This window comes from Ovis aries, chromosome 11 (assembly GCF_016772045.2).
Source record: "Ovis aries strain OAR_USU_Benz2616 breed Rambouillet chromosome 11, ARS-UI_Ramb_v3.0, whole genome shotgun sequence".
NCBI classification, from domain to species: Eukaryota; Metazoa; Chordata; class Mammalia; order Artiodactyla; family Bovidae; genus Ovis; species Ovis aries.
In genome coordinates, this window is record NC_056064.1 from 38339683 (window position 1) to 38351147 (window position 11465).

General features: G+C 56.3%; 1 protein-coding gene across 1 annotated transcript; it reads left to right on the forward strand.

Annotated features, from left to right (window-relative positions):
• Positions 1-3161: 3161 nt before the first annotated feature.
• SP6 (Sp6 transcription factor) lies at positions 3162-11377 on the forward strand. Its single transcript, XM_042255880.2, has 2 exons — positions 3162-3354; positions 5590-11377. The coding sequence occupies exon 2, from the start codon at positions 5648-5650 to the stop codon at positions 6773-6775; it is 1128 nt and encodes a 375-aa protein (XP_042111814.1). The 5' UTR covers positions 3162-3354; positions 5590-5647; the 3' UTR covers positions 6776-11377.
• The last annotated feature ends 88 nt before the right edge of the window (positions 11378-11465 follow it).

Genomic DNA, 11465 nt, shown 5'->3' on the forward strand with positions numbered 1-11465 from the left:
GTGCTTTAGAGCCTGACAGATCTGGAGTTGGTTTCCTTCTCTGTCTCTTAACAGCTCTGTAATTTTGGGCAGGCCGTTTAACTTCAGCTTCCTCATCTGTACAATGGGGGGATAATAACAACTACCTTGCTGCATGCTCATGAGAATTTGAGATGTTGGTGCCCAATAAATAAATGCTGGTTATGATGAACATGGAGACCATCAAGGCTGCTCCAGCTACAAAGTGGATTGCTGACTATAAATGAGGCATGAGAAGGAGAGGAGTGGCAAGAATGGGAGACAGCACTTTTGGCAAAATCTGTTTACTCCTTTAGGGGGACGAGAAATGGCCCAAGTCCTGGACAGATCTCGGTGGGCAGCGTGCTTCAACTTTGAAGTGAGATATCCAGGCAGCAGGCAGGGGCGATCTTGGCAGTCAGATTAGACTATGAGCATCATTAAGTAAGGAAACTCACAAGTGGGAAATCGAAAGGGCTGGAACCAAAGGAACAAAAGCAGAGGGGGATCTGGAAGAAAGAAATTGTCCTGAGTCAGAGGCAGAAACCCAGGGAGGGCAGGAAGTGAGGAAGGCTGACTTTTCTGAGACAACTGCACTGCTGAATTTCACAATGACAATGAGCTCCAGGCAGATGGAGGGTCTTTGCTTCTGGGAAACCCAGGTGGCTGTGGGTCAGGACCTGGCGGGGTTAAAGGGGGGCAGGGTGAAAGCCTGGTGGGATGTCTACCATCCAGGGGCAGTATACCTTTCTGTGTTCTTTCCAGGGAAAGATGGAAACAGGAAGACAAGACAAGCTGGTGCCTATACATAAATGAGAGAGGGGCTCGGGTTTCCCACCAAGAGTTAGATCTGTGCTCAGGCGTTAAACCAGAGGTCAGTGGGCTGCTGGGAGGACAACGAGGAGGAGGAAGAGAATTCCTAGGGGTCGAATCAGACTTAATCCAGAAATTCGAGTAGCAGGCTCTTCGATGTGAGCCTGTAACTCCGTTCCAGATGTGGTTATGAACTCAAGTGCAAATCCAAGTCAAGATTTGCAGGCTGAATGCATGGAAATAAAACCATGTGGACAGAAAGGGGGTGTCCATTTAGCTGTGGCCACAAAGACCCAGAGCCGTTCTTGAGACTCGACATCTCAGGGGCCCAAGAGTCAGGAATTAAATCCCAATCAGAAAGTGCAATCCCTGACATCTGGGCGGCACCTCTCGGCTTCCTAAGTGCCTGCCCGTCCTTTACCCCACAGGGCGGCTGCTCTAACCGCATTTCACTCATGAGGAAACTGAGTCTCAGAGCAACCTGATTCACCAGATCAGCATAGCAAATGCAGGGCCAGAGATAGAATTTAGGTCTGTCAACTTCCAGTCCTAAGATCTTTGTGAATATACCTTAATCCAACAAACATTTGCTGGGAACCAACTTATTTAATAATTATAACACTATAAACGATAACTTCCCTTTACTACGAGCTTACCAGGGGCCCCACGGGTTAAATGCTTTAGGAACATCAATTTTTCTAAGCCCCAGGAAACCCTCCCGACTTGTACCCAGGTTGTCCAGATGAGGGAACCGGGTCCTACAAACGAGGGATTTGCACAGATGAATCAAACACTGATTCTGGATATGAGAATGTGTATGTTTGGTGGTGGAGAACCATACACAAAAAGATCGATTTTCAAGTGCCTTGTGGACTCAGTTTGGCAGTTTAATAGTTGCACTTACTATTCAGGACAGGTAAACCAACTGCGGTGGAACCGAAGCTCTATCTGTGAAAATGAATCAGCCTAAATTTCACTCAGGTTGTATGAAATAGATGTAAAGACAAAAACGAAATTTAAAAAGCAGATGGCAGAGCGCATAGGGAAAGCCAGCCGGGGCAACGAAAAATATTAGGAAGTTGATCAGAATTCCCCTTGCAACAGAAGAGTCACTTCAGGAGGTCGAAGCGGCAAGTACGGGGAGGCACCCACTGGGAAGGGAGCCTCCTAGCCCGGCGCACAGGCCAGGCTGGCGGGGAGGAGACGGGAACTCCCCAACTCATCCGCCCTGGTTATCTCAATCAACTCCGATCTGGAGAGAAGTTTGTAGGTGGGCGTCGCAAACGCCCTGAAACTTTGCAGAGGGCTGCACTGCATTTGTTTTTCTCACAGGAATCCAAGACCTTTCTCCAAAGTTATGAACCTTGGGTTTAGACATTCAGATGAGAATTGGGAAGGAGTGAGGCAAGGGGTCGCGCAAATCTTTGCAGAAGTGTCCTTTTCCCAGGCTATCCCGGCGCCTAACCCAACTTTCACAGTCGGGTGCGCCAGAGGACGAGAGGGGCTGGGCGCAGGCTGAGAACCTTCGGGCCCGAGGGGAACGCGACTGTATTTGAGACGCGGACCTGGGAGGCGCTGGGGTTGCTGCCCAGGGGTAGATGGAGAGTGAGAGCTGAGGGGGCAGGTAGAGACCGACCAGATGGGTGGGAAGAGGAGAGGAGGAGGTCACTCAAAAAACGGTGAGTAGCCAGAGAGCCGGGAAGCAAGAGAGAGCGCAAAGAACTTGGAAAGGTGGTGGTCACGGAGAGAAGCGGCTGGGGGAATGGTGAAAGAGGGAAGCGGCCAAGACCAGCTTCTCACGGCCCAGGCCTGGGGTAGACAGGACACATACTCGGCGCTCAATCCTGTTTCTTTCCTCTCCGTTCTGTGGCAGCTCTGCCTAGCCGGGGTGGGCGGCTGGGTGGTGGGGCGTCGAGGCAAACGGCGCCCTAGGGTGACTCGGTATCACCCTCAGGACCCGCCTCCTCCTCCATTCCCGCAGGGTCTGAGTCCTGCGTGCCCGCCAAACCAAGCCAGCTCGAGGGCAGTACTCCGCTCGATGGGGCGGGCCCCAGAACCCGGGAGACACCCCGCCCAGGCCCCTCGCCCCAGCAGTGGAGGGGCCAAGGAGGAGCAAGGGAGGGGGCGGAGTGCGACCTAGTTAGAGATCACCGCCACCCCCCACCCCCCGCCCGCCCTCCCTCTCCCCTGGGCCCGGCCCGGTCCGGCTGAGCCCGCAAGGGTTAAAGGCGGCCGCAGGTGAGGTGGGCGGGGCCGTGAATTCGGGGAAAAAGGAGCGCAGGGCAGAGGATGAAGGCAGAGAGCGCGGTGAGTCACGGGCGGAGCTGGCCTCGCTCGCTCGCTCGCCGGCTCCCGCCCGCCCTCCGCCCTCCCGCCGCCTCTCTCCGCCCCTCCTCCGCCGCCCGCTGCCGGGTCTGCTCGCTGCTCTCGCTGGCCCTCGGCTCCTGCCGCTCGCCGCTGGAGAGCCCGCTGGCGCGCGGGTTCAAGAGCGCCCTTCGGGAGCGCGCCAGCCTGCCGTGCCCGGAGCCCGAGCGCACACTCGAGGTAGGAGCCCGCCCGGATCCGGGCGGCAAGGGGCGCGCGCACCAGGGATCTTCTCGGAAAGACGTGTCCGAAACGCGCTGCAGCTTCCTCTGGCCTCGGGGGAGGTGGTCCTAAAGAATCTGAGGGGTTTAGAGCCCCGGCGGAGTGAAAACGGGGCGGAAGGGAGAGGCTGGAGACTGGGGAAAGTGGAGCGACTGGGACAGCTGGAGGACTGGAAACTTGAGGACCGGGAGTACGGAAGTCCTAACCACCTGAGCGCCGGTGATGGGAGAGGCAGCCGGCGGAAGAGGGAAGAAGGGTGTCTCTACCCGCCTTCGCGCCTGGGGAGCCGCAAGCCCGGGTACGCGCCCGGCTGTCTCCCTTACCGAGATCTCGATAGCAGGCTAGTGCATCCCAGGATTGGGCTCCCTGGCCCTGTGGCTGGAGAGGCCACTCTGGAGCCTGGATCGTTAGCTTGTTCCCCAACCCCCACTCCAACCCCTGGGGCAGTTCCCAGGCGCCAAAAGCTATTAGGGTCCCAGACCTCACTGCTCCTACCCAGCCCCTACTGGGCTGCCCCGCCTGGGCCTGAGGCTCTGTTCCTGCCGTTTCACCCAGTTCCTTTCTTGTGGTGAGGCAGCAGGAGCTTGAGTAGGCGCCCTAGTTCCCTACTCCCTCCCTCTCCCAGACAACCGAAGCGACCTCCCTGGTCCCCCAGAAGCAGAAGATAGTAAGGTCATCCAAATACTTATTTGGGAGGGAAAAATCCCTGCCCTAAACCACTGTCTCCTCCCGCCACAATCAGCGAAGGTCCAGGCACCCGAACTCACTCCAGGCATCAGGGCAGGGCTCCCAGATCTTACTAAGAGGTGGTGAGATGAGGGGGACCTTCAAGTGACAAGTATGTGTTCCAGAAAGGGGCCCATTCTTTCTGGAGGGGGGTGGTCTTTAGGTTCCCAATGGTTAAAGGAAAGAGAAACAGACCAGGAATGGAGTGACCTGGTTCACGGAGATACATACTAGTTGATTGAATGAACAGATTGAATATCTTTTTTCAAGTGACTTTTCCAATTATGGCTGTTTCCTCGTCTTTAAAATGAGGATTGAAAAATAAAATAAGAGGATTGGCCAGGAGCAGTGGTTCTCAACACTTGGTTGCACGTTAGAATCATGTGGAGAGCTCCTAAAAAACGATCCAAGTCTAGATTATGCACTCCCTGTATATCTCTGGGTAATTCTTCCTCTTAATTTCTGTGCTATTCTGGCTTTTCCTATTGCTTCCCCCACTCTGTCCCCAAATCCCTTACGGAGGTGGCAGTTTTATCTTCCTGAGCTTGCTGGTAAGCTCTTCTCTGGCTGACCTCTTCTCCGGGGAAGCAGACCCCTCCAGGCTTCATATCTGGGTCTTCCCCAGATTGGAGGAGGGCAGAGGTGGCAGCCAGAAAACCGGCTGGGTGCTGTCAGGTCAGAGAGGGGGGGCTTAGCTTTCTCTGGTGGAGAGACATCCTCTGGAAACTGGCACTGTAGCTATACCCTGGGAAGGTGAAGTCCCCGCTAGAGAGAAAGGGAATGGGGGCCAGGTACGGGAGTGGGTTTGATGGGGCTGGGGCAATCCAGCCAGCAGGGAGCTGGGGGGAGTGGTGTAGGGCAGAGAAATGCTCTTCTTCACTGAACATGCCTCAGGGATGGAAAGAGGGCTCTTTTTCTAAAACCTCAGAACCTGCTTGTGGCTTTGGGAAGTCAGGTCACCTTAAGTTTTGGGTTAGAACACCTCCCTCTACCCAGGTGAGTCCTGAGTTAAGGTGGGGACTTAAACTAGAGATGAGCCTAGATTCTCCATTCTGGCTGGCAGCAGATCTGTGGGGGTGGGGGTGGGAATTTTGGGGGAGGGATATGGGAGCAATGCCACTGCCCCTGATACCCAGCTGGGCAGCTAGGATGGTTCTAGAACTGTAATCTAGGTAAGTCTGACCTGCTCACCTGGGACCAGCCCAACTCCCTGGATGAGCTGGGTCCTGTAGGAAGGATCACCTAGGAGAAGGTGAATTTCTGTCAGCGTCTGCCATCGGTGGAGGGCCTCGCACCCTCAATCCTTCCCTAGCGCTCTTAACTGGTCTTTAGTCCTCAACCAAAGGTTCTTTCCCCTCTTTTCACCTGGGGGTGGGAAAGAAGTACTTGGCCCGGGAGGGGATCTGGGCTGGGAAGGAAAATAAGCCAGTTACTTTCCTCACTTTGTCTCTTCTTTGCCTCCTTCAGGTCCCACCTGAGGTGCCCTTGACTATCCCTGTCCCCCATTCCACCCCGGATCCCGGCAATGCTAACCGCCGTCTGCGGCTCTCTGGGCAGCCAGCACACGGACGCGCCTGCCGCCTCCCCGCCGCGCCTCGACCTGCAGCCTCTCCAAACATACCAGGGCCACACGAGCCCGGAGGCCGGGGACTACCCCTCCCCGCTGCAGCCTGGAGAGCTGCAGAGCCTCCCTCTGGGCCCCGAGGTGGACTTCTCACAGGGCTATGAGCTGCCGGGGGCCTCCTCTCGGGTAACCTGCGAGGACCTGGAAAACGACAGCCCCTTGGTCCCGGGACCCTTTTCCAAGCTCCTGCAGCCGGACATGTCACACCATTACGAATCCTGGTTCCGGCCGACACACCCAGGCACCGAGGATGGCTCGTGGTGGGACCTTCATCCGGGTACCAGCTGGATGGACCTCCCCCACGCTCAGAGCGCGCTGACCTCACCGGGCCACCCCGGGGCGCTTCAGGCTGGCTTGGGGGGCTATGTTGGAGACCACCAGCTCTGCGCCCCGCCGCCCCACCCACATCCGCACCACCTACTCCCAGCCGCCGGAGGGCAGCACCTCCTGGTGCCTCCCGACGGGGCGAAGGCGTTGGAAGCAGCAGCCCCAGAGTCTCAGGGCCTGGATACCAGTCTGGACGGGGCGGCCCGGCCCAAAGGCTCCCGGCGGTCGGTGCCCCGCAGCTCAGGCCAGACCGTTTGCCGCTGTCCCAACTGCTTGGAGGCGGAGCGACTGGGGGCTCCATGCGGGCCCGATGGGGGCAAGAAGAAGCATTTGCACAACTGCCACATCCCAGGCTGTGGGAAAGCTTACGCCAAGACGTCACACCTGAAGGCGCATCTGCGCTGGCATAGCGGTGACCGTCCCTTCGTGTGCAACTGGCTCTTCTGCGGCAAGCGCTTCACGCGTTCTGACGAGCTGCAGCGCCATCTCCAGACCCACACCGGCACCAAGAAGTTCCCCTGCGCCGTCTGCAGCCGGGTCTTCATGCGCAGCGACCACCTGGCCAAACACATGAAAACCCACGAGGGCACCAAAGAGGAGGCAGCCGGGGCAGCGGCGGGCGAGGGCAAGGCTGGCGGGGTGGAGCCCCCCGGCGGCAAAGGCAAGCGCGAGGCTGAGGGCAGCGCGGCTCCCTCCAACTGAGCTCCTCCGTCCTGCCTCCCCGCTGGTCTTCCCTGGGGCCATCAGAAGAGAGCCCTCGGGCCGGATGCCCTGGTCGGGGGGTGGCTTGAGTAAGAGGAGAAAGTGGTTATTTATTGAGAGGGAGGAAAAGTGGTGTGGGGGTCAGGGAACCTGGGCGCTAGGGGTTTCGTAGTCTCTGGAGCTGGACGGGACAGATGCGTTTGACTGTTTTGACTGGGCAGGGAGGAGCTGTGCATGCCGGTCAGTTCTCCCCTTCCTCTATTTCACTCACGCCCCTGGGCTGGGAGTTGGGGAGGGATACCCCTGTGGCGGCTGGAGGGCGGAGGGCACAGGTTGGAGGAGACAGCGTGTCCCAGGAGCAGAGGGGAGTGGGGCCGCCCCGGGCGCTGGGGGTAGCTGTCTGGACACGTCCTTAGCGCCTGGGAACCGGGACATAAAAGGGCCTCCAGAGCCGCCCTGCGCCCCGGGTCCCTTTCATCCCCCTTAGATTGCTTTTACCCCAGGGTTTCCGGAGGAAGAGCTGAGATGGGGTATCAGAGGCTGGGGGTCCCCCTAAGGGAGGAGATTCTATCTGGCTGGGAGGGTTGTCGCCACAGAAGTAACGCCTTTGATGTGCCTCCTTATTAAGCCTTCCAGACCCAGTCTGATGGAGGCATGAAGGAAGAGGGGAAGAGGGCCAGAATCCCGCGACAGCTTCCAGCAAGACCGGTGGGGTGGAGGAGAGGGCTAGATGCGGGGGTTGAGCAAGGAAATCTCTTCTAAAAAAATGGGAGAAAGGAATTTGGTCAGGGAGTGGAACTAAGCCTTTCCCTCTCTAACTCTGATTCAGCCCTTCACTTTTGGTCTTTATAGAAATAAAGTTCAGTAGCCCACTCTGGTCTGTCACCCCAGGTAGGTCTTCAAGGCAGCCAGGAGCCCCTGCTCCAGAATTGATGTAGTTCCTCACCCTAAGTCCCTGGCATTTGCCTTCCCCTTAGGGATAGAACGAAGAGGGTTATCTCAGCTTCGTGGGGTTAGGTGGGAATGTCCACCTCCAACTGTTTGGCTCTGAGTGGAGAAGTCTGTTCCTGTCTGGCCATCTTCTCTTCTTTGCCTCTTAGCCGAGAAGCTAAGCCCCACTCTTTCTTTAGCTCAACCCTCCCCTTTCCTGCTGCCTACCAGTCTTGCCCCTCCTGTAGAGTGTGTTAGGAGGCTCCCCTTCCAAATGAAGAGGTTCTCTCATTGGAAGGGGTCTGCCTTCTGAGGTGATGTCCAGGAAGCATCCCTATTCCCTTTTTAGATGCTAAAAATGCATCCTGATGGTGATCCTGGAGTGGGGAACGTGGGGCCGGGGGAAGCCAGCAGAGGCTGAGCCAGGCACTTGGAAGGAAGCTGATGGGGGGAAGGGTCTGGTGGGCCATAGGACCCTGGTGCTAGTGGGCTTTCCCAGGCTCCAGATAGCGGTCTTAAGGTTTCCCTTGACCTCCTTTTTCCCTGCCCTTCTTTCTCCACCCAGAGCCCTATGCAAGGGTTAGTTGTGTATTGATTTTTTAAGTTATAAGCAAAGGGTATTTTATTTAATATTAGGACATGTGTGTGCATGTTGTGTGTACCTATGTATGTGTGTGTTTCTGTGTGTATGTGTGTTTCTCTACTGAGCCTGGGGTCTCCAGCCAGGGAGACCCCGTCTTGTTCAACCCAGCCAAGGTCCTCTGGCCTAAGGCCCATAGCATCTTTTCCTTGGGGATGCTGGAGCCCAGTCCAAGGACTGGGTGCTTTTCGGGAAGTGGGGCTGGAATCTGAGAGGGAGGGGCATATGTTTGTCTAGAAGAGAGCCCTTCTTACGAGGGATAGGGTGACTCTCCCTGAAGGACCCATGGGGTAGGTTAAGAAGTCACGTCCTTTCTTTATGCTCCCTCTGTCCCTACCTCCTGCTTATCTGACCAGAGGTCCCTTGTGGAGAGAGTTGGGGGCAGAAGAGAATGGGCAGTGTCTGCAGGTTGCCTGGCCTGGTGGGCAAGGGGGAGGGAGAGAGGGTTCCGTGGGCGTGAGATGCCGTTTTCCTCCACCCATCGAAACCAGCCACCCTCTCCCTGTGCCACCAGGACAGTCCTTCCCAGTGACCATTCTCAGGGGAACTCCCTAGTGGGGGTTGGGGAGGGGGGTGTGGATGTTCCCCCCATGGAGGCCCCAAGCTCTAAGGTGTGCGGGTGAGGGCTTTGGATAGATTTTCTTCTGCCCCCCTCTTTTATAGACCGAGGTTGCTTGGCTGTCTGCCCTCTTCTAGGCAGCCCCCTAGAGGAGAAATGTAGGATTTTTTTTTTTTTTTCTTTAACTGCTGTGAACCCACTTTAGGGGGGGTGGGGGGAGGAGGAGGAAGAAGTGGCCTGTGTTTTTTATGCCATAATAAAGTCATCAACCACATCACTGCTTCATTTGTCTTCCAGCTCTGGCTTCCTTTTTGACTCAGGGTCCCTCAGCAGTGAGGACCAGGCTGGCTACAGGGTAGGGTGGACACTTCTCTTTGATCCTGCAGCCCTGGGCAGCCTCCCCTCCTTTTGTTTGGGGGCAGAGCTGAGCTGATTGAAGGGTCTGATCCTGCCCTGCCTGGAGGTTGTTGGTGCAGGAGGAGGGTGGGGTTCCCTCGGGTTGATAGCTGGGCCGACTGTCCTTCCCTGGTCTTCACCTGTGGAGATGGAAAGATTCTAGATATTTCCTTCCTCTTCCGCATGCAAGCCCCTTCTTTAGCCTCCCCCACCAAGAATGCTGGTTCCCTGCCTTCCCAGTGATGGCCAGCCTCTTGGTCCCCTCTCCCCACCCCTGTGGGGGTGTGCCTGTCAATCAGGCCTTCTGGTTGTGAGTGAGGTGGGGGTGACTGACAGCGATTTCTTCACTCAGGATGATCCCTATCAGGGACAAGGTGATGAAAGGCAGCCCAGCTATCTGATGGGCTCCCGCCCAGCGGGAAAGTATGAAGGGAAGGTTCCTACTGCAGCTCCCAGCTAGAGACCCGACACAGTTACACAATCGCAGTGTGCACAGAAGTGCTTCACTGGGTCCATGGGGCACCTCCCGATATGTGCGAATGCATACTTTTTCCAGGCTGTTCCGTGCCTGGTGCACAGTTGGTGCCTGACACATGTCAGAGTAAAAGCCTCATGACTCCAGAGTCCCAAACCTAGGAAGGTTGATAGGGATCAGTTTTTAGCTCCAAGGGTGCAGAGTAGGTTACTGTATTCTTCCACCTTCTCATCCTACATGATGGCCAAAATTACCTACCCTAGTGGGACTCCTATTCCCCTCACTTTAACCCTAACCGACTTTCTCAGAGCCAAGTCTGGTACCCAGATTGGCCAATTCCATCACTTGTTTGGGAGAGTCTGATGTTCCAAAGTTTCTTAAGTGGCATCAGTGTGATTTAGGGATTACAGTGGAGAGCAGACTGGTGAGGGGCCAAATGTTTATTTTCATATCCTGCTGGACTTAGACGCCTGGGTGGAGGCGCATTCCTCTGACCTCAGGCCCACTCCACTCCCTGCAACTCTTCTTTTTGTTTTCCCGGTTCTGGGGACTCAGACCCCAGGAAACTGGTGAATCCTCTCCTCCTGTCCCCCATCGCTGCCCCCAGGGGACAGGAGGGCAGCTGTGGGGCCGGCTGGGCCTGTCTGGGCAGGGCTGGGGCTGCCCCTCCTCCGCTTGCAGCTCCTCCCGCTGACCTGCATTCTTAGCGGGGGCCTTTGGTGGGGCTCTGATGATTAGTTGCTGGCCCTGGCAGCAATGCTGCCTGGCTGCCCCCTCCCCCCTCAATGGGGCCCGGGGCCACCTCTGACCCCTCAGTTCTGTAGTCCCAGGCAGGACAGTCCTAGAGGGGTTGAGAGCAAGTTTGGGAAATAAGAACATGGGTCTGACCCCTCTTGGCAACGTCTCTGAGCCACTCTTCTCTCCTGGGAAGTGGGAGTAGAAGCCCTCTAGGGTGGGGGAGTGGAGTCAGGAACGGGAAAGTGACAAGGGAACCAGCAGCCTGGGAACTGCAGCTGGAGACTGTGCGGTACGGCCCCAGGCCTCTTCTCCTGCCTGTTCCTGCCCCCCAGCGGGCACCTGGGGAAGTGCACGACGTGAACTGGCTTTCCAGCCCAGCGAGGCGGCTATTCAATGTTGATCACCACACAGCCTTGATATTTGCTTCTGGAAGGACGTCCAGTGGCAACCTCAAGACCCCACCCCCACCCTGTACATCACACCAGAAGCATCCTTCACTTCCCATTAATCCTAGCGAGTCTGACTGCTCAGCATCTGAGCAGTGTGGGTTTGAAAAGAATCTCAGGAACCAAGTAGTCCAGTTGTTCCCACCTGGAAGAGGGCATATTAGAACCATCCATGGAGTTATTCCAGATACCCCGATTCACGCCCCAACATCCCACCAAATTATGTCCCTTGAGGGTGCAGTAGAGCAGCGCTTTGCAAACTTTACACCTGGGGGTCCTGTTAACAGGCAGATTCCCATTCAGTAGGTTTGAGGTGGGGCCGGAGATTCTGCATTTTTAACAAGCTCCCAGATAATGCTGATGCTGGCAATCCTCGGACACTTTGAGAAGCAGAGTATTAAAGTATTGTCCTATGCAATGGGAGTTGTGTGGTTGAAATATAATCCCTCCTCACCCCATCCATGATTCAGAACCACTGATCTAGTCCAATGCCTTCTTCGTTACTG

What these genes read in the sequence shown, in the direction of transcription:
- SP6 (XM_042255880.2), top strand. Translation starts at nt 5,648, where the DNA reads ATGCTAACCGCCGTCTGCGGCTCTCTGGGCAGCCAGCACACGGACGCG.